General features: G+C 32.2%; 2 protein-coding genes and 2 non-coding genes across 4 annotated transcripts; 3 read left to right on the top strand and 1 right to left on the bottom strand.

Moving 5' to 3' along the window:
* Nucleotides 1–6,942: 6,942 nt before the first annotated feature.
* TRNAE-CUC (transfer RNA glutamic acid (anticodon CUC)) lies at nucleotides 6,943–7,015 on the top strand. Its single transcript has one exon. It is a non-coding gene; the product is annotated as a tRNA-Glu (tRNA).
* A 1,652-nt stretch (nucleotides 7,016–8,667) lies between these two features.
* Nucleotides 8,668–8,740, top strand: TRNAE-CUC (transfer RNA glutamic acid (anticodon CUC)). Its single transcript has one exon. It is a non-coding gene; the product is annotated as a tRNA-Glu (tRNA).
* A 471-nt stretch (nucleotides 8,741–9,211) lies between these two features.
* On the top strand, nucleotides 9,212–11,658 carry LOC133812732 (probable pectinesterase 53). The gene is made up of 4 exons (XM_062246541.1): nucleotides 9,212–9,638; nucleotides 9,717–9,906; nucleotides 9,984–10,426; nucleotides 11,498–11,658. The coding sequence occupies exons 1-4, from the start codon at nucleotides 9,340–9,342 to the stop codon at nucleotides 11,646–11,648; spliced, it is 1,083 nt and encodes a 360-aa protein (XP_062102525.1). The 5' UTR covers nucleotides 9,212–9,339; the 3' UTR covers nucleotides 11,649–11,658.
* A 114-nt stretch (nucleotides 11,659–11,772) lies between these two features.
* LOC133812731 (PHAF1 protein At3g51130) lies at nucleotides 11,773–15,739 on the bottom strand. Its single transcript, XM_062246540.1, has 15 exons — nucleotides 15,527–15,739; nucleotides 15,042–15,124; nucleotides 14,790–14,864; nucleotides 14,548–14,615; nucleotides 14,369–14,474; nucleotides 14,198–14,258; nucleotides 13,958–14,124; nucleotides 13,575–13,637; nucleotides 13,350–13,397; nucleotides 13,112–13,225; nucleotides 12,932–13,031; nucleotides 12,783–12,847; nucleotides 12,404–12,508; nucleotides 12,169–12,231; nucleotides 11,773–11,955 (listed from the first exon to the last, which is right to left on the bottom strand). Exons 1-14 carry the CDS (start codon nucleotides 15,627–15,629, stop codon nucleotides 12,184–12,186), a joined length of 1,206 nt encoding a protein of 401 aa, XP_062102524.1. The 5' UTR covers nucleotides 15,630–15,739; the 3' UTR covers nucleotides 11,773–11,955; nucleotides 12,169–12,183.
* Between the last annotated feature and the right edge of the window lie 3,367 nt (nucleotides 15,740–19,106).

The raw sequence follows: 19,106 nt of genomic DNA, 5'->3' as shown, positions 1-19,106 counted from the left end.
ATTCATCCTCACTTTGATGCTGGTGGTTGTTCATCTCCTACGCCTGAGATGCCTCATGTTTCACTAAGTAGCATGCATGCACAGTTGCTAGCTTTAGAGGCATGCAACAAGAGATTAGAAGAAAGCAACACAAGATTAGAAGCAAGCAACAAGAAATTAGAAGAGAGCCACAAGATTGTTATTAATGAGTTGTCTTCATTGAAGAGTCATGTTCATGAAGGATTTTTGAATCTTCAGCAGTTATTTAGTTCCCATTTTGTAGGGAAACAAGTATGTACTGCTTTATGTTTACTTTTTGAACTTTTTGAACTTTTTGTGCTTTATCCTATCATTATTTGTTCCTTATTTTTTATTTTTGTTTATATTTTTTATTTTTGTTCTGTATTTGTATTTTGAATAGGATTCTCATGATATTGAGGAGGACAATACCAACATACAAAAATACAAATACAGAACAAAAATAAAAAATATAAACAAAAATAAAAAATAAGAAACAAATAATGATAGGATAAAGCACAAAAAGTTCAAAAAGTTCAAAAAGTAAACATAAAGCAGTACATACTTGTTTCCCTACAAAATGGGAACTAAATAACTGCTGAAGATTAAAAAATCCTTCATGAACATGACTCTTCAATGAAGACAACTCATTAATAACAATCTTGTGGCTCTCTTCTAATTTCTTGTTGCTTGCTTCTAATCTTGTGTTGCTTTCTTCTAATCTCTTGTTGCATGCCTCTAAAGCTAGCAACTGTGCATGCATGCTACTTAGCGAAACATGAGGCATCTCAGGCGTAGGAGATGGACAACCACCAGCATCAAAGTGAGGATGAATAGCAGGCAAAGAAGGTGAAGAATCACTAGCAACAGACCGAGGTGGAGTCTCTACAAAGACATTAACCCTAGAATTAGTTGCTCTATGTCCTTGAGCAACTCTAACATTATCAGCAACACCGATTTCATCCTCAATAGCTTCCTTTTCTTTTGGAAACAAACTGTTTATTTCTGAATTTTTTCTCTCCTTGGAAATAGGATATATATTCCTCAATTTCAACTGCAATAAAAGTCAAATGTTTTTTTATATATAGATATAAAAAAGAATATAATTAGAAGCATATTATTAAAAATGAAAATACCTCAGCAACATTCAAAGATAACAACTTGGTCACTTCTGCAAATGTAGGTTGAATGGTGCTTGACCATTTGAGAATACGTGGGATGGATCATTGAGAGAGATGACAATATCTCCCATTCAAATATGGACAACACTCAAAAAACCATACTTGGAAGGCATATGGAAATCCAAGCAACCTATAGAAAGCCTGTTCTTTTTTCTTGTCATCTTTGTTGCTCTCTTTTTTACTATTTTTTACAACAATCCTTTTCTTTAAAGGTTCAACAGTAGCCTTAAAAACTTCTTTACCCCAAGGAAATTCAGAAAACTCACCACTATCAATAATATTAAAGTCTTCTTTGGAGACAATATTAGTTTCAGAAGAACTAAGCAAGAAATTGTGCAGAAAATGCATCAATGTAATCTTCAAGGCATCCTCATCATTCTTCCATTTTTTCCCATCATAGAATTCTTTAAGAAGTTTCTTATTGATCTTCGAATGATCCTTGAAATATGTAGAATAAAGACCATTATCTTTTGAAACATATTTGATTTTATCTGTGGAGCCCACACACCGTAATCCGGTGACTAATGCAAACTCCCTTATCCCAAATCGAAGCTTCATGCCATTTACACCAACCCAAATCTCTAGCTTGTTAGGTTGTTGCAACTCTCTTAGCAATAGATTGTGTATAAGCTGATGTTGCATTGTGAACTCTGGCAGATTTAGGAAATGGCCAAAACAAAAATCACCAAAATCACTAACTTGCTTTGTTGAAAGCTTCTCATGGATAGCTTGAATAAAAGAATATTTGATTGTAGAAGCAATTTTTGAAGAACAGCAATTATCCGGATGAATTAGGAAATTCATACCCTATAAAACATGGCAAAAGAACACACAATATTATATAGAAAAATACAAATATTAATAAATTAAGCCACAATCAGCAATCCATAAAAAAACATGTTAATTAACCATTAAAACTACAAAAGCAACCCAAACAACTTCTTAAGCAAAACACATCAACCTATTAAGCACACAAAGAACAACCAATTAAGCAACCATTGAAACTGTTAATCAACCCATAATATGCATTAACAACATATAAAACTAATAAAGCAACCCTGTAAAATTCAAACGTCATAGAAAAGCAACACAGAACAACTAATTAAGCAACAAAAACAGCAACCACTTAAGCAACCCTTGAAAGAATACAACAACCCTACCTAGCAACCCTTTCTAGCAACAAATAAAGCAACCCTATAAACTTTGAATCAACCCTATAAACAATACGTAAATAAGTATCTCTCAGTCGCATTACAGTCAGTTCAGCAACTCCTCTATCTCCATTCACCATTCGCTTTCAGTGTCTTATTATACTAGACTATGAGACTATATATCAATAACACTATATATATATATATATATTTATATGTGTATTATCAAAGCCAATCGCAAGATATAAAATGAAATTAAGGCATGATTAAGAAACCTTCAAAATACCTAACCACCTCATAATACTAATCAACAACATAAAAAACAACATATTTAACAATCCTATAAAATCCTAAGAAATTCATAGACAACATTTAAACAATATAAGCACAAATCAATTAATTTGGAAAGCATTGAAAATATATAGCAACTTAGAAACCAACCAATAAACAACCAACCTAAGCAACCTAATAATACCTACTTAAAAGTAAATGCAGAACAGTAAAACATAGGAAACTCAAGAATCATTGCTAAAGTGAAAGGAATTGAAAAAATACCTTAGGAGCAAATTCACAAGGTTCTTCAATAATTAATTGGCTTTTTTTTTTTATCTTTTTTCTTTCCTAGCATCATTTTTGGAATTATAAAGGCTTCTCTTCACTCTTGCTTCACTAACAGAAGCAACTGCAGATTTCATATTTGATTTAGAATTTGGAATATTTGTTTGAGATGCAGACGAAAACTGTGTATGAACCATGACTCGTTAAAAACTGTAGCAACCTGAGAAAAACAGATACATTTACCAAAAATGGATTAAAATACATCAAAATATGAAAATATTAAGTCTATCCAACATTGAGCACAAGTTAAGTAAGCATTAAAAAAATGGGTGGTTATCATTTGGTATCTGGTAACAGAGAGCTCATATAGTAAAGTCCCCAAATAAATATGAACACTATTTAACATTAACAATAAGTATTGATGAGAAAATATTATACCAAAAGACTTAAATTGACTATGTCAGACAAAGAAATTTCTGAACCAATAATCACATAGAATTAATAATTTACCCTATACTGCTCAATTTAATATGCTGCTTAAATTGGCTATGCTATTTTAATTTAATATGCTGCTTAATTTTGTAGCTTTTATTACTCTTATAAGTTTCATATTAATTGTTGCATTGACAGATGGTGCTTTGGACAATTCAAGGAAACACAAGAAGAGATAGCTAGATGACACACTGAACATTGTTCTAAATAAGAGGAAGGTAATGATGCATATATGTAACATTTATTTTAATATTTTTGTTCCTGTACTATTTTCATGTTATTTTATCCATTTTGCTTTTTCATAACAATGAAAGAAAAGGGATAGAAAACAAATGCATCATTTTTTAGATAGCAGTGAAACTCAAAGAACATCTAAATTTAACTTTTGCATTGAAGAGTGTTTTCTAGATTGTTGTTCAGGTGTTCTACTGGGTTGCTGCAATTGTACTGTAGTTTTTGGTTTCATCAAGTTTTACATTCAATAATCTGACTATAGCCTAAAAATAAATAAACAATAAAAATGTAAAGTTCCAGCAAAAATTATCATAGAGATAAAAATTAAGCAACAAATCTAAGTCTATTGAAGATGCAAGACCGGTACACTAACAAAAATTCATTCAAAATTCAAACTCCTCACACAACTTGCACTTGTAGTGATAAAAAATATTACTCAAAGTCCCTATTCCAATTTGTACGAGTCTACTTCAAATCATATACATAATGCTCGACAAAATGTCTCAACCAATTTATACGAGTTAGCACCCAAATTCAATAAAACTCATTTCCAAAACTAAAGAGAAAATGTGATTTTGAGAAAGAAAAAAAAAAGCAGCAATCAAACTCAAAAACACGGCTAGCAATCTTTATCTTAACAAACAAACAGAAAAATATAAGTGCAGTGGGTTACCTGGCCAAGCGATTTTCTTCAGAAACAACCTTTGGAGTTGAGAGCAATTTCTTGATCTGGAGCAGCTTTGGAGCTTGGATTTGGACTAAAACCAGTCGGTGATAGTTATGGTTCGGAGCTTTGATATGGACCGAATCCAATGGAGTTTTGCCGACAAGATGAGCTGCAATCACCGTGTGCTTTTGGCGAGAAAAAAGAGTGGATTTGCAAATTAGTGGAATGGATCTTCAGATTAGTGGTAGCAAGGGTTTAGAAATTTGGGTTTGGTTATGCATGCAGAGAAGAGAAGAAGAGAACAAAGAAGAGGGGTCTGAAGCTGTGTTGAAATCGTAAAAATGAAAGCCCAAATAAAGTATTAACATATATGTTAAAAAGAACAAATATAAAAATGGGAATAAAAGAGAAAAACCATATAAATGAAAGAAAAAAAAAAGCTAAAATAACGTATATGCGATGATTTCCCTATATTAATGTTAATGTAATAAGATAAATAAGAAGTACTAGAAAATTTTAAGTGTTGGATTGTAAAAAAAGTGACATCATTTCACATGATAGTATGATGAGATTTTAAAAGGAAAATTTGACTATTCATGCATTAAATGGGGTACCGTAGCAAAAATATTCTACCCACTGTATACATATGTATTTGATGCTAGTATTTACATTAGTTCCAAAAATACGCCTCTCATTTGTTTCCCACTTTCTCTCTCTACTCTCTCTATTCTTGGTCCGAAACCAAAATACCAAAATCTCCATAAACTCTTACTTTTCTTTCGTTCAGTGTTTCCCACATAGTCTTCCACGACCATGACAGCACAGAAAGTGGCAAGAAACCATTGCCGCAGTAAGGTATTTTTGCTAGAAAACCCACGAGACTAAACAACCTCGAAATAGGCAAAGGTCGGTGATTTATTTGTTTATTCTGCAATTAATTGTCTGGGCCTGGTTTATTTGTTAATTTTTTATTCATAGGATAGATCAGGGATGGGGTATGACGAAATCTGGGTTTTTTTCGAGATTTTTTATGCAGCTCGATAGAAATCGATAAGACTCGATAGTATATGTTGGAGTCTGGATTTGATTGTGCCTCAATAGGTCTCGATGGGACTCGATGATATTTTAGGCATATAGACAAATTTTAGCCTATACCTCGATGAAACTCAATAGGACTCGACATGACTCGATGTTATTGGCCATATGGCTGATTTAGCCTCTGTCTCGATAAGACTCGATGATATTGGGTACATGGCTGATTTTAGCACCTGCCTCGATAGGACTCGATAGACCTCGATAGTAACCAAATGATATTATGCATATGGTTGATTTTAGCACCTACCTCGATAGGCCTCAATAGGACTCGATAGTAACCATATGATATTAGGCATATGGCTGATCTTAGCATCTGCCTCGATGGGACTCGATAGTTACCAGAATGTTTTACATTTTTAACATTTTTTTGTTTTTTTTCTTCAGATGCCTGAATTGATTGTGTCATTGGAGAAACACTTTCCTGGCCATGTCACTTATATGAGTAGTGCTTACTTGGAAACTCTTATAAAGCAATTTAAGAGACATGGGCTAAATGAATGGGCACAAGCATGCCCGTTGGGACAATTCTTCAAGGCTAAGTCGTTTAATTTTTCTGGGGTTCTGCTGCATCAGCTTATGTTGCGGGAGGTGGAAAGCAAGAAGGCTGAAGAGGGCCACTTCTACTTGGGCAACATTCTATTTGGGATTGCAGAGTTTGCCTTAGTCACTGGGCTAAATTTTGGGAATATCCCGTCCCCAGGCAAGTTGAGAGAGCATATTTCAAGTGATCGGATCATCCATGAATACTTTAATGGTGATTCAAATGTTAGTTTCGACCATTTGGAAGATGCTTTGAAGGCCTCGACAAACCTAGAAGATACTTTAAGCTGGGTTTGTGCTATTTGATAGAAGGGTACTGAATGCCCTAGAGAAGACAACGACGATATGAGCTGATTCCCTAAAAATGGTTGAGGATCTTGATTACTTTTTCAAGTATCTATGAGAGAAGTTGTCATTTAAGAAGAATATTAGAGAAATTCAAAATGACACAAAGAAGCAATTGAAATACTACGAGGAAGAGAAGAAGAAAGAGGGTTCAAACAAAAAAATATTGCTAATTGAGCTTAACAGCTCCATAAATGGACTTCCACAAAATATACTCAGGTTATGTACTACTTCATCATTCCAATACATAAATCATTTTAGCTTGGGGTCAACATTGTGAACAGCTTAAATCTTAGAAAAGCAAGAAAATTGAAACTAGAAACAGAAAATTGAAAGAAACAACCATGGTTATCGATTACATGAAAGAAAAGTACAGTGTCGGAAGAAATGAAAACTTAAGTTTGTAATTGTAATTGCCATGGAAAACTATAAGCGGTAATCAAAATCCAAAACCCAACATAGGAAAGAAAAAATAAATTGAAGAAGTTATCACCTTAATAGATGAAAACAACGGTGGGACGAAGCTTGAAATGGCGATTTGGTGAGGAGGAGGGTCAGTGCAACGGATAGGAAAAACGAGAGAACCAGCAAAGGGGTTAGTTTTTCAGTGTAATACTAAACCCTTGCCTTTACTCTTCTAAATTAAGATTAAATATAATTAATTAGGAAAAATTAACACCAATCCGTTGTAGTCTAGTTGGTCAGGATATTCGGCTCTCACCCGAAAGACCCGGGTTCAAGTCCCGGCAACGGAAAATTTTTTCTCCTTTTTTTTTTTTTTTATCAAAGTTTACATGAACGACGTCGTTTTCAAGTAATTTTTTATTTTGAAATATTTATTAAATTAAGAGTTATGATAACAATCTAGTCTTTAATCTTAGCACCTCATTAAATGGCAACTTTCAATTCCTTGTCTTAAGTTTTATGAGAAATCGAATTATATGTAGTTTTTTATTATTAAATTTATATTAAAAAAATTGTGCTAGCCCTCGACTTTGTATTAAGATATTTAATATTATATGAAGTGATATTTTTTGTGCTGTTAAATTTAAAATCGGATTTTAGTTATTATAATTTAAAGTAGTGAAATAATTAAATTCAACAACAAATAATATATTATCTTATGCAATACTAAGCCTCTTAAAGTATTTTATACAATATTGTAAATATTATTAATGTTGATGTAATAAGATAAATAAGAAGTATTAGAAAATTTTAAGTGTTAGATTGTAAAAAATGTGACAACATTTCACATGATAGCAGATGAGATTTTGAAAATTAAGGGTTAGCCCTCGACTTTATATTAAGATATCTAATATTATATAAAGTGATATTTTTTGTGTTGTAAAATTTAAAATTGGATTTTATTTATTATAATGTAAAGTATTACAATAATTAAATTCAACAACAAATAATATATTATCTTATGCAGTACTAAGCCTCTTGAAGTATTTTATACAATATTGTAAATATTAATAATGTTAATGTAATAAGATAAATAAGAAGTATTAGAAAATTTTAAGTGTGGGATTGTAAAAAATGTGACATCATTTCACATGATAGTATGATGAGATTTTAAAAACATTGTTATAAGATATTTTGTATAAAAGTTATGCCTCGTACCTTTTAGGATTGGATCTGAAACTTCTTTTACTTATATAAATAAATATTGTAATTAGTTAGTATATAGTTTCCAACACTACATTAGAGACATACATATTTATTTGTTAAAGTAAGAGTCTCTTAAATTATTTTTAATAATTTTTTTTCCAATTTTTTGCCTCCTAATACTATTATTGGGGTGTATCCATACACCACATATTGCAATATATGAGTAGAGTGTGACACTTAATGATTGGTTAGCGATACCTCATAATGTTTATAAAATTCAAATATGTGGGATCTGGTATTGGATTGTACCAATAGTAATATGTCACCTCCTTGTGGTGTTACTGGTACCCCTTAGCAATTTCCATATGATTATTAGTGTAATTTAATAATGTAACACCTATATTCAAATTATATAAATTCAAATCTTTATTTTTTTGGTTTCAGGTTAGATGTTATTAGTTAGAGCATTAAACATCATAAAAGGACATGACATTTCTTCTTCCTTTTAACTGTTATTTTCATTATATAAAGTGACCTATCTATTCAAAGAAAGAAACATTCTTTAAATGCAAACATAGTGTGAAATCAACATCACCAATGAAGAAGATAGTCTATTAATGAACACTACTTATTAATCCAAAATCATGGCTATAAATTGAAATAATAGTTTCCAAACAAGAAACTAAATTCATTCACTATCATGGTTTTTAATAACAATATGTACATAAAACAAAATAAATAAAAAATGGAAATTAATAAATAATAAATTAATTATTTCAAAGCCTTCAAACACTAATCCGTTGTAGTCTAGTTGGTCAGGATATTCGGCTCTCACCCGAAAGACCCGGGTTCAAGTCCCGGCAACGGAAATAAATTTTTCCTCTTTTTATTTTTTATCAAAGTTCACATGAACGACGTCGTTTCGAAGAAGAGATTATTTTCATTTGTAGAATGGTGCTTTTTCAGTTTTTCCCACATCACATCTTTATCCAAGTTCTCAATATGGAGAAACAATTCCTGTAAATAAAGACAAAAAAATTTCATAGTAGCTATTTAAAGAAAAATAGCACTCTCCATTTTCATGATGAAACATCAGAAGTTACAACCTTTGTTTTGTCAAGATTTTCCACTCAAACTAATCTCTGAGTTAACCACTACAAAAGTTTTAGACCACAGCTCCCACTATTAGTGTATATAAATATATATCTATATATATATATGTCTAGAGCCTAAACTCACTATAAAGAGACAAGAGGAAAAGCCATTTTACTGGTCACTTACCAAGTCTAAAATTCTCATTGGATTAATTGTGATAAGAGACAATGTATATACAGCTAAAATGTGTCAGATTCCATCTGCTCTTTCCTATCCTTTTTTAAAACCCTTCTTGTAAAACTTTCATGGCTCCTAACTTCTTAGCTTTCTTTCTCATTTCAGAGTCCATGAAAAATTAATTACAATCAAAACAATGAGTTTGAAACTTCTCTTGTTGATTGTATTACTGCTCCAAAGTGTTACTTCTTTGACAAGTGGTAAAGGGTCAACAATGGTTGAAGAAGCCTATCTTAGTTGGGTGAAGCAGATGGGTTCATTCAAACACTCTCTGTTCCAAAAAGCAACCAACAAGTTTGAGCCTTGCTTAACTATACAAGTCAATCAAAACCCAAGAGTATTAGGAGCTTTTACTTCCATCCAAAAGGCTGTTGATTCACTCCCACAAGTCAATGACTGTAGAGTGGTCATCTCCCTCAGTGCAGGCATTTACAGGTAGCTTTTACTGTCATGTTCTTTTGCTCACAATAGCACATGAGTTTTTTCTCCTTTTTACACTTTGGTAAATTACAGGGAAAAAGTTGAGATTCCCAAGACCATGGCTTACATCACCTTGGAAGGTGCTGGTGTAGAAAACACCATTGTTGAATGGGATGACACAGCTGATCGATTGGGAGAGAGTGGACAGCCTTTGGGTACTTTTGGTTCAGCAACTTTTGCTGTCAATTCTCCTTATTTCATAGCCAAGAATGTCACCTTCAAGGTAAGCCAAACTAAAGTGTCACAATAGTGAGTTATTGTATGTGTTGTTCCAATCCAATACACACAACTTGTTAACAGAATAGAGCGCCGTCGCCGCCCTCGGGAGCTCTGGGGAAGCAAGCAGTGGCACTGAGGATCTCAGCTGACACAGCAGCCTTCATAAGTTGCAAGTTTATAGGAACACAAGACACACTTTATGATCACATAGGGAGACACTACTTTGAGAATTGTTACATTGAAGGCTCGGTGGACTTCATATTTGGCAATGGCCTTTCTCTCTATAAAGATTGTCGTTTGCATGCCACTACCAACAACTGTGGAGCCTTGACTGCTCAGAAGAGAGAAGCCATGCTTGAAGAGACTGGCTTCTCTTTTGTCAACTGTAAGGTTACTGGGTCGGGTGCCCTCTACTTGGGTAGGGCATGGGGGACTTTCTCTAGGGTTGTCTTTGCTTATACTTACATGGACAACATTATCAACCCCGGAGGATGGTACGATTGGGGAGACAGAAACAGGGACATGTACGTTTTTCTCACTCCCTTAAGATTTTATGCCCACATTGATTCATTTGATACTTCTTTTCATAGAGTTTAGTTGGGATTATCTTAAAATTGAGATGAATGGTGCAAGTCACATAACATAATGAGAGTGCTAGACACTAGAGGAGTTCATTGGTTCGGTTGGGTGGGTTCTCCAATCGAGTTTCCGGTTGCTATTTTGCAACTGGTGACCCGTCCAAAGTATTAAAAAAAATTACTTTAACTCGACCGGTCGGGTTGGATTAGTCAGGTTACTAATGATAATAAAGGGTTTCCTTTATATCAGGTACTTAATCTTTCTGAAAAGTATCACTAAGATATTTTAGCCATTTGCATCAAGCTCAAACTTCCTTCTTGCATGTGCGCTCCTCCGGAAGCACACACTAGAATGAGCGGTAAATTTTGATTGGTAGCATCCTCGATCAAACGTGTTATTTTCTCGCCCACTACAGATCCCATACTACCCCCAATAAATTGAAAATCCATAACCCCAATTGCTACGGGAATACCATTTAGTTGACCTGTACCTATTTGAACACAGCCCTCAGTTAATCCTGTCTTTCTTTGATAAGAATCAACACACACGCTCTTTATAAGTACCCAAACTCACTAAATGTATATCATATAGGTTATTTTTGTATTGAAAAACCATTTTCAGAATGTGTAGCTAAAAGTCATTTATGATCCATCGAAAAACAATTTATGACCAACACATTCTGTAAATCATTTTCCCCTATGAGATATGCATTTATTAAGTTTAATGACTTAAGTGATACAAAATAAAGTTTAGAAATTTAAGTGACACTTTTCAAAATGACCGGGACCTATCTTGATATAAACCCGACAAAAAAAAAAATAGATCTCATGTTAAATTTTGTTGATTTGATCGGATTGGTTCAAGTTGGGCAGGTTAGAATTGTTATCCAACTCTTCCACAATTTAATGGTCGGATTGTATTTTTTGTGTTGTTCGGTTTGGAAAAAAGTTTGAACATCCTTACTAGCCAACCACAACAAAAGTAACTCAAATTTTGGAATTGATGTTGTTTTGTAGGACTGTATTTTATGGACAGTACAAATGTATGGGGCCAGGTGCTGAGTATGGAGGTCGTGTGTCATGGTCAAGGGAGCTAACTCCACAAGAAGCACAACCATTTATTTCACTTGATTTTATCAATGGCTATGAATGGCTTCCAAATTTGTAGTAGATGGAAATCACTCTCTGAAAAAATCATTCCATCATTTTGGATTTGTGTGAAAAATTCATCAGTACAGTTACATGCAATGCAATGCAATGCAATCCACCAATAAATGAAGAGGACCAAAATATAGTTTTTGAAAATGTATTTAATTTAAAACATATTCACAATGTAACAATACATAACTACAATCTCCATAAATCAAACAACAATCTATACATGTCAAACACAAACTGTACATTTATCATCAGTTCCCACCACCACCACCCTGATTTCTAGTTTCTACAAACAGATTTTGCTGCTTTCATACAACCTGCAAAATAAGTCATAACAGAGAAAAAATAATCAGAAACAGCAGCAATAACATGATAATTTAGAAGTAAGAAATGAGTGATATTGGCATGTTGGGGCAGGTTGATAAAAGTGAAAAGGAGAAATTAATAGCTAAAATCGGTAAATGGCATTCCCATAATATAGATACAGCAATGAATTAGAATAAAAAACAATGACACAAGATGCAACATACCATGCAATATAATCATCATGATTGGAAAAGTGTCACCGTTGCGATATAACCGTTCTTCATCACCTAATAATGTTTAACAGAATAGTCGTTAAACTAATCATACTGTAAAGCAAAATTCTGAGAAATATCTTTTTATTTTATTTTTTCGCATAGTAGTATCACTTTTTTTTTTCCTTTCTTATGGAGAGTGAATTACTCGACAACACGATGGATCAAGCATTCATGGGAAACTCACCTCAAATGCGACATTTTGATAGCCATATACAAAAGTGGATCCAAAAGGATTGCTAGTAGAACCTTGCGTTTGGATAGCGGCCCGACCACAGTCCCCAAGAATTTCCTATAGTTTATGCATTATTGTCATTAGCAAATTCAAAATTTCACATACAATAAAGCAAATAAACAACAATCTGGTAATAGATAGTTAAAAGAACAACTATGATAGCAATAATGGTTCAACAAATCAATGAGATACACGGTGAAATATCTTTAGCTAGTCAAAACTCAAAAATTCAGACATCCCCCCAAACACACTCATAAAAATAATGCATAAAGAAATTTAAGAAAAGGTATATGAAAACAAAAAAAGAACAATGGGAAGCAACTTATCACACCTTTACTTGCTCCCACTTTGTGCTTGGCGTTATCTTGTGTTTAGTATCCTGATATGAACTCCCAACTAAATAAAATCCAAGTTATGTTATCTAGAACTTTCGAGTTCAAAAATTATAAACAAAATATAAATATGGAGAAAAGAACTTACAATTAGCACCAAAAATAACAAAATTGCATTTTATGTAAGAATTGAAATCTGCATGACCAGGATAGTTTGTATGCAAAACAAACTTCTTGATTTTATGAGTCTGTGAATACAAGACATTAATCAGAGTGCGGCTACCCAAAAACATGATATAAAAAGAAATAGCAGGCACAAGGTCAATACCTGCCCATCGAACAAGATATCTAGTCCTCTTGTGAAATAATTGTAGAAATAATCACCACAAAGAGTTGTCCGCGGACGAGGATCTAAGGCAGAGTGAATGACCATTTGATCAACCTATAACCAAAAACCATGCCCCGTTAATACTAGAGAAACTACAAAATGCTATCAGAAAGACACAAATAAATAAAAATAAAAGTGTAAGAAAAACACCACATTATATTTCAAGATATAGCAAAACCTGCTTTTGATGAATTCCACAAGGACGACCTAATTCAGTCCATACATCCTACACGGAAAGGGGAAAAAAAACTGAGAAAGTTAGCCATAACACAGGACAAATCTCAAAAGACAAACAACAAAATGTGATTCAGGTAAAGACAGTTATTGTTCCATCATGAAGCATCGACCAGTAATCTGGGAGAAAACAAAAAGTAAAGATAAAGTAAATTTAACTAAAACTTGCCTGAGGTGATGCACCAAAAGGAATATGCTGGCCGCCAACTGTGAAGTACAATTGTTCCCCAAGCTGGCACATAATAAAATAAATTATATGAATGAATTATATCCAACTGAATCAGAAAACCAACAGAATATAAAAGTAACCTAATTGGCCAACAATAATAACTTCGCAAAGGGCTATCTCGGACTTCAGTAAAATTCCAAGAAAAAGTATATATAAAATAACTCGTAAAATAAATGTCAACTCATTACTCTTCCTAACCATTGTTAACTCCCATAATACTCACATAAATTATAATAAACAACTGTTTGTAATAAAGATATAAGGTCTCTTCCAACATTCACTGCATTCATAAGAAATGGGAAATCCAATAGAAAGGAGCTAACCTTGATTTGCACCTCTTCCATGTAAAGGCTACCTGCTGGTAGTGGAGGAGCAGATGCCCTATTCATTAAAGATCCAACCCCAACTTTTTTGTCTGTAGAACTATCATATACAGAGACACGACATGTAACAGGTGTTGTGCCATCTGGAAACTCTAAGGGTAGTTCAGCTGTCCAACAAAAAGGACCAGTGTTAACCAGTTACAGCTTGAAACATATACACAAACACAATTATCAAAATACCTTCCCCATCATGGCAGCAATCTGTATACTGGTTTGGAATTGGAAAAGCAAATGATAGTCCCTGAAATGTAAAAGCATAACAAATTCCCAGAATCCAAGTAAGACACAAGAGTTAAACACACACACACAAAAAAAAAAATTGCACAACAATTATGTCTCAAGTGTACATACCGGATAGAATAGAAAGTAAACTCCTCTATGTTTATCATAAATACCAGGAAAGGTTGGCCCAAAAAGTGCATATACCGCTACAAAAGTAGCTAGGGTTGATGGTCCCCTAGAAATAGAAATATGGATCAGAAATAAGTCGATTGTATAATCAGTCAGAATATATAGGTTTAGGCACCCACCCAATAAGAGAAGTCGCGTAGCGCATTTGAAGACGCTTTACATCAAAAATTTCAATAAGGCGTAGCCTCTGTGTAACATATTCACATTAGAATGAACCAAAAATAAAACATCATAATATCTGCATTGTCCATCCAAATTAAAATGCAAACACACAAAAAAAAAACACAATATCATTATTCCTAAGACAAGCAATGCATTCATGCTATAAAATAACAAGTTAGAAATATAAGGGAAACAATACCTGTGACCAAGAATCAAAACGAAGATGAAAACCATGGTCGGGAAAGCTAATAACAAAATCCAGTTTCAGAGGATCCTGCAAACAACAAGGTATATAGTATTGTAACACTGTTATGCACATACATGTTTTCTCAAATTTTCCATAAAAAAAAGATTCCCAGTTAAGAAGTCCAGTTGAAATGAGATTACATAAGCATTTTTTATCATAGAAAAAACCAAAAAACCATTTGCCAATTGATATTTTGGTCCCCACCTCGTCCAAATGCTTCACGTGGACAACATCATATAGGTTAGGCTGCTGTTCAATTTGAGCAAAAGCATCACAAATTGGCATACCTGAACAACATTCGATTAGTTTTCAATCTTCATCTACAAACAGTAAAATAAGGTAACTGCGCTTCTAAGATTTTAAACGTAGAACTAAAACGGCAACCAACTACCCATCAAGAGCTCTTTATAACAACCCAGTTGAATCCTACTTCTTACACTCCAAACTACCTTAAATACAATAATCAAAAGTTGCTAATTTCAGTCCAATCCAAAAAAATATAATGATCCCAAAACTTAAATTGACCCTCTTCGAATTTTCTGATCATATCGGTATCAAAGCTACTAAACTCTCAAAAGGGTAAGACTAACTAATTTCATATGAATTCAACATTAAACGACGTGATAGTCATAAACAACCACCCAAAACGAACATAGAAGGTAATTTAGAAAAAATTGAATGAGAAATACCAAGGGTAAAAGGTCCAATTCCGAGGCCCGGTCGCAGATCAAGAACTATGGCGCCCATGGCCGTACCTTCGCAGCGTCGCCTGGTTCTCTGCAAATTACTCATAATTTTTGGGAAAAAAGAGAATCGATATCGGTTTTGAGCTTTTGTTAGAAATAATCTCCGAAAATTTCGCTAATGGAAAATGCTGGTGTAGAATGCTTGAATACGTAAAAATATTATTGATAAAATTAAAAAATATATATTTATTAAAAAAAAGCTTATCAACGGGAATCGTATCGTACGTGCCTCCCCCAGCACGGAAACCATCTGGGCCGAGACCCACCTACTTGGGCCTAAATTGAAGGAAGGCCCAATTATGAAAACTATTCAATATTTAGGAAAATTACAAAAATACAGATACTTATAAAAATGGATATATACGACAGAAGAAATTGTTCAAAAAAATACGTAATTAAGATTACAATTACAATTTTAAAACAAATATTTACAAAACTACAGTTATAAAAGTAATAGTTACAGAAATGACTCCAGTGAGACCTGTCTTTTTTACACTATAATTTTTTTTTTGGTAAGTAACAATTTGTTACAATGTGTTTTTGCAAAGTATCATCTTGGTACCCTGTGTTTACTAATAATGCTCATTTGATACTCTATATTTTGAAATTCTACATATTTAGTACCCTAAACTCAAATTTAATTAATAAAATTTTACCAATTTAATCAAATTACTATCAATCATACGAGCTACAAATTATATATAACTGTTGACAGTTTGATCATATTGACAAAATTTTATCAATTAGGATACCAAATATTTATATTTTCAAAATACGGGGTACCATATGAGCATTATTGAAAACAGAGGGTACCTGATTGATACTTTGCAAAAACAAATGGTACCAAATGAGTAAATTCTTTTTTTTTTAAATATAATTTTTTTCTTTCGAATTCACTTGTTTATTACATTTATACTTGTTCTTTATATTTATCATTTTGATGTTATATGATTTTATTATCATATTATATTTGTTTTTTTTTTATATTTTCTTATCTCAATTTTAGTTAAAATTAGTTTACATTTATGTTTATCATTTCCTTGTTTTTTTTTTCATACAATTTACGGTATGTAATTTTAAGGATTAACAAAAAAAAAAAAAAAAAAACTCACCCGATACTAGTGCATTCATTGCCAAAACCCACTTGGCTCGAATCCATCGGCCTTTACTCGACCGTTTCTTCCTATTGTTAAGTTTGCTTATGACACGTATGTAAGAGTATCCAAATAAAATAATATTTACAAATAAAGTATTTAATTAAATAGATATTTGTGGTAAAAGTACTCAAATTATAAACAAATTTGACGCCACGTAGGCAGACTTAATGGCGAGAACATATAGTTGTAGCAAAACATAGACGAAAATTAATTTCATCGCCAAAAAATAACTTTAATATTTAAGTGCTACAAACGTAAGAATTTTGATGACTTCGCCTCAAATATCTATGTGAGGATATTATTGATAGTTAGAGAAAATATTTAAAATATATAAAGAAAATATAATATTTAAATAATGTAAAGAAAATATAAAGAATGTAATGTTAATGATGGTGAGAACATAAAAATTTTAGTGATGTATTTTGAAAAAGAAAGTAAACAATGCAATGAGAGTGTATTAGAAATTAGTACTAAAAAGTGTCAACTAGTGGGATTTTATGTATATGGTAATATTATCTATAAATAGTAACATACATTTTATTCAAATAACTACAAATACATAAATATTCGCATAAAAATTTGAAAATGTCACCACAATAAAAAAAAATAAAAAATAAAACTAAATTATTAAAGATTCTTCATATGTAAAAAGAAGCTTTTAATTTCAATAACCAAATAACTCCATTATTGTTGTGGTTGTGAGCATATCTTTGAACTATGATGAAATAAACATTATGGTTGTGCCAAAATGTCAATATTCTCTGTCTACAAGGGCACTCACATTTTAGAAGGACCCCTACCAGAATTTACCCATTAATAACTTCAATTGAACACAAAAAAGTGAAGATAACACTCTTCAACAAGTCATAGCATGAGTAGCTATTGATTGCACTCAACCTTGAGAAACATTTCTTTCTTACTTTTGCTTATGTGGTTAAGGCGGCGTTTGGTTTGAGGGGAATACAAATGAATAAATGGAAATGAGAATGAGAAAAATAATAAGAATGGGATGAAATAAAATAAAAATTAATATAAATAAAAAAAAGGCTATTTAGGATTTTTACTCCCGAATTATTACCACTACCGTATCGTGCCCCCTAATTTTTTCAGGCCGTTAAAAATTCCCTCCGAAATATTCACAGTAATGTAAAGAAGGACTTCCGTTAACTTTCAACACATGTGGCTAACAGAAGGCTGACATGTCTCTTTATATACTGATGTGTATTGGTCATGTCAGCGTCATGTGTGTAATTTTAAAATTAAAAAATTTATAATCATATTAAAAATTAATGAATTAAACACTAAAAAATAGAATTAATAAATTAAATCATTTTTTATACATTAAAAAAAATTAAAAACATATTTAAAAACAATAAAATTACACACATGGCGCTGACATGGCCAAGACACATCAGCATGTAAAGAGCCATGTCAGCATTTTGTGTTGAAAGTTAACGGAAGTCCTTCTTTACATTACTGTGAATATTTCGGGGGAATTTTTAACGGCCTGAAAAAATTATGAGGCACGATACAGTAGTGGTAATAGTTCGGGGGTAAAAATCCTAAATAGCCTAAAAAAAATATTAAATTTTTTTCAATCTTTCATTGGAATTGTCTTTACTTCTATTTTTAAATATAATAGTCACTCTACCAAAATTGTGGAAATTTGTTTTCATCTTTCGTTTATTTTTCGTTCATTTCGAGAAATATATCGATCAATTCCGATTCTTTATTTTTCTATTGATTCTTTTCCGATCGAGATGTATGGTTCCATGGGTCTATGTGTCTATATAGATTAGATCCTGTTCATGGATTAACGACTGAAATGACATTCCAATACTCTAAAATACAACCAAACAAATGAATGGAATAAAAATTGATTCATTTATATTTTATTACTCTCAACCAAACATCTCATAAGTGCAATTGGATTATAATTTCTTTCAAAGGTATTTTTTTACAAAAATAAAATCAAAACCTTTCAAAGAAGGTCAAAAAATATATAAATTTGCATATATATAAATACTAGGTAGAAGCAACGTGAAATGCCGTTTTGTTAATTTTAAAATTGTAAACATTGCCTATAATTTTAATAAAAACAGGTTCAGTGTTTTTTTTAAATATATATAATATAATGAATTATAGTTCTATAGTACATATAAATATTTATATCAATAGTCTCTACATATATGGCATCTATATAATATTGACATAGATGTGTATTTACAAAGCTACATGACATATATATATTACAATAATATTTAAAAAGAAATTAATAATAGACATAAAATAAGAATAGAAAAAAATCATAGTTTAGACAGTAGTATACATGCATTAGTTATTTTTAGTTTCTAATGTATCTCGCA

Source organism: Humulus lupulus, chromosome 1, assembly GCF_963169125.1.
Source record: "Humulus lupulus chromosome 1, drHumLupu1.1, whole genome shotgun sequence".
In the NCBI taxonomy this organism is placed as follows: domain Eukaryota; kingdom Viridiplantae; phylum Streptophyta; class Magnoliopsida; order Rosales; family Cannabaceae; genus Humulus; species Humulus lupulus.
Note: the sequence above shows the minus strand (reverse complement) of the source record. Positions and strands in the feature narration are given on the sequence as shown.

What these genes read in the sequence shown, in the direction of transcription:
- LOC133812732 (XM_062246541.1), top strand. Translation starts at nt 9,340, where the DNA reads ATGAGTTTGAAACTTCTCTTGTTGATTGTATTACTGCTCCAAAGTGTT. An exon ending in CCAAGAATGTCACCTTCAAG is followed by an intron (nt 9,907 to 9,983) that starts GTAAGCCAAACT and finishes ACTTGTTAACAG; the next exon opens with AATAGAGCGCCGTCGCCGCC. An exon ending in GGAGACAGAAACAGGGACAT is followed by an intron (nt 10,427 to 11,497) that starts GTACGTTTTTCT and finishes GTTGTTTTGTAG; the next exon opens with GACTGTATTTTATGGACAGT.
- LOC133812731 (XM_062246540.1), bottom strand. Translation starts at nt 15,629, where the DNA reads ATGAGTAATTTGCAGAGAACCAGGCGACGCTGCGAAGGTACGGCCATG. An exon ending in AATTGGACCTTTTACCCTTG is followed by an intron (nt 15,125 to 15,526) that starts GTATTTCTCATT and finishes AATGTTGTTCAG; the next exon opens with GTATGCCAATTTGTGATGCT. An exon ending in TTGCTGCCATGATGGGGAAG is followed by an intron (nt 14,125 to 14,197) that starts GTATTTTGATAA and finishes TTTGTTGGACAG; the next exon opens with CTGAACTACCCTTAGAGTTT.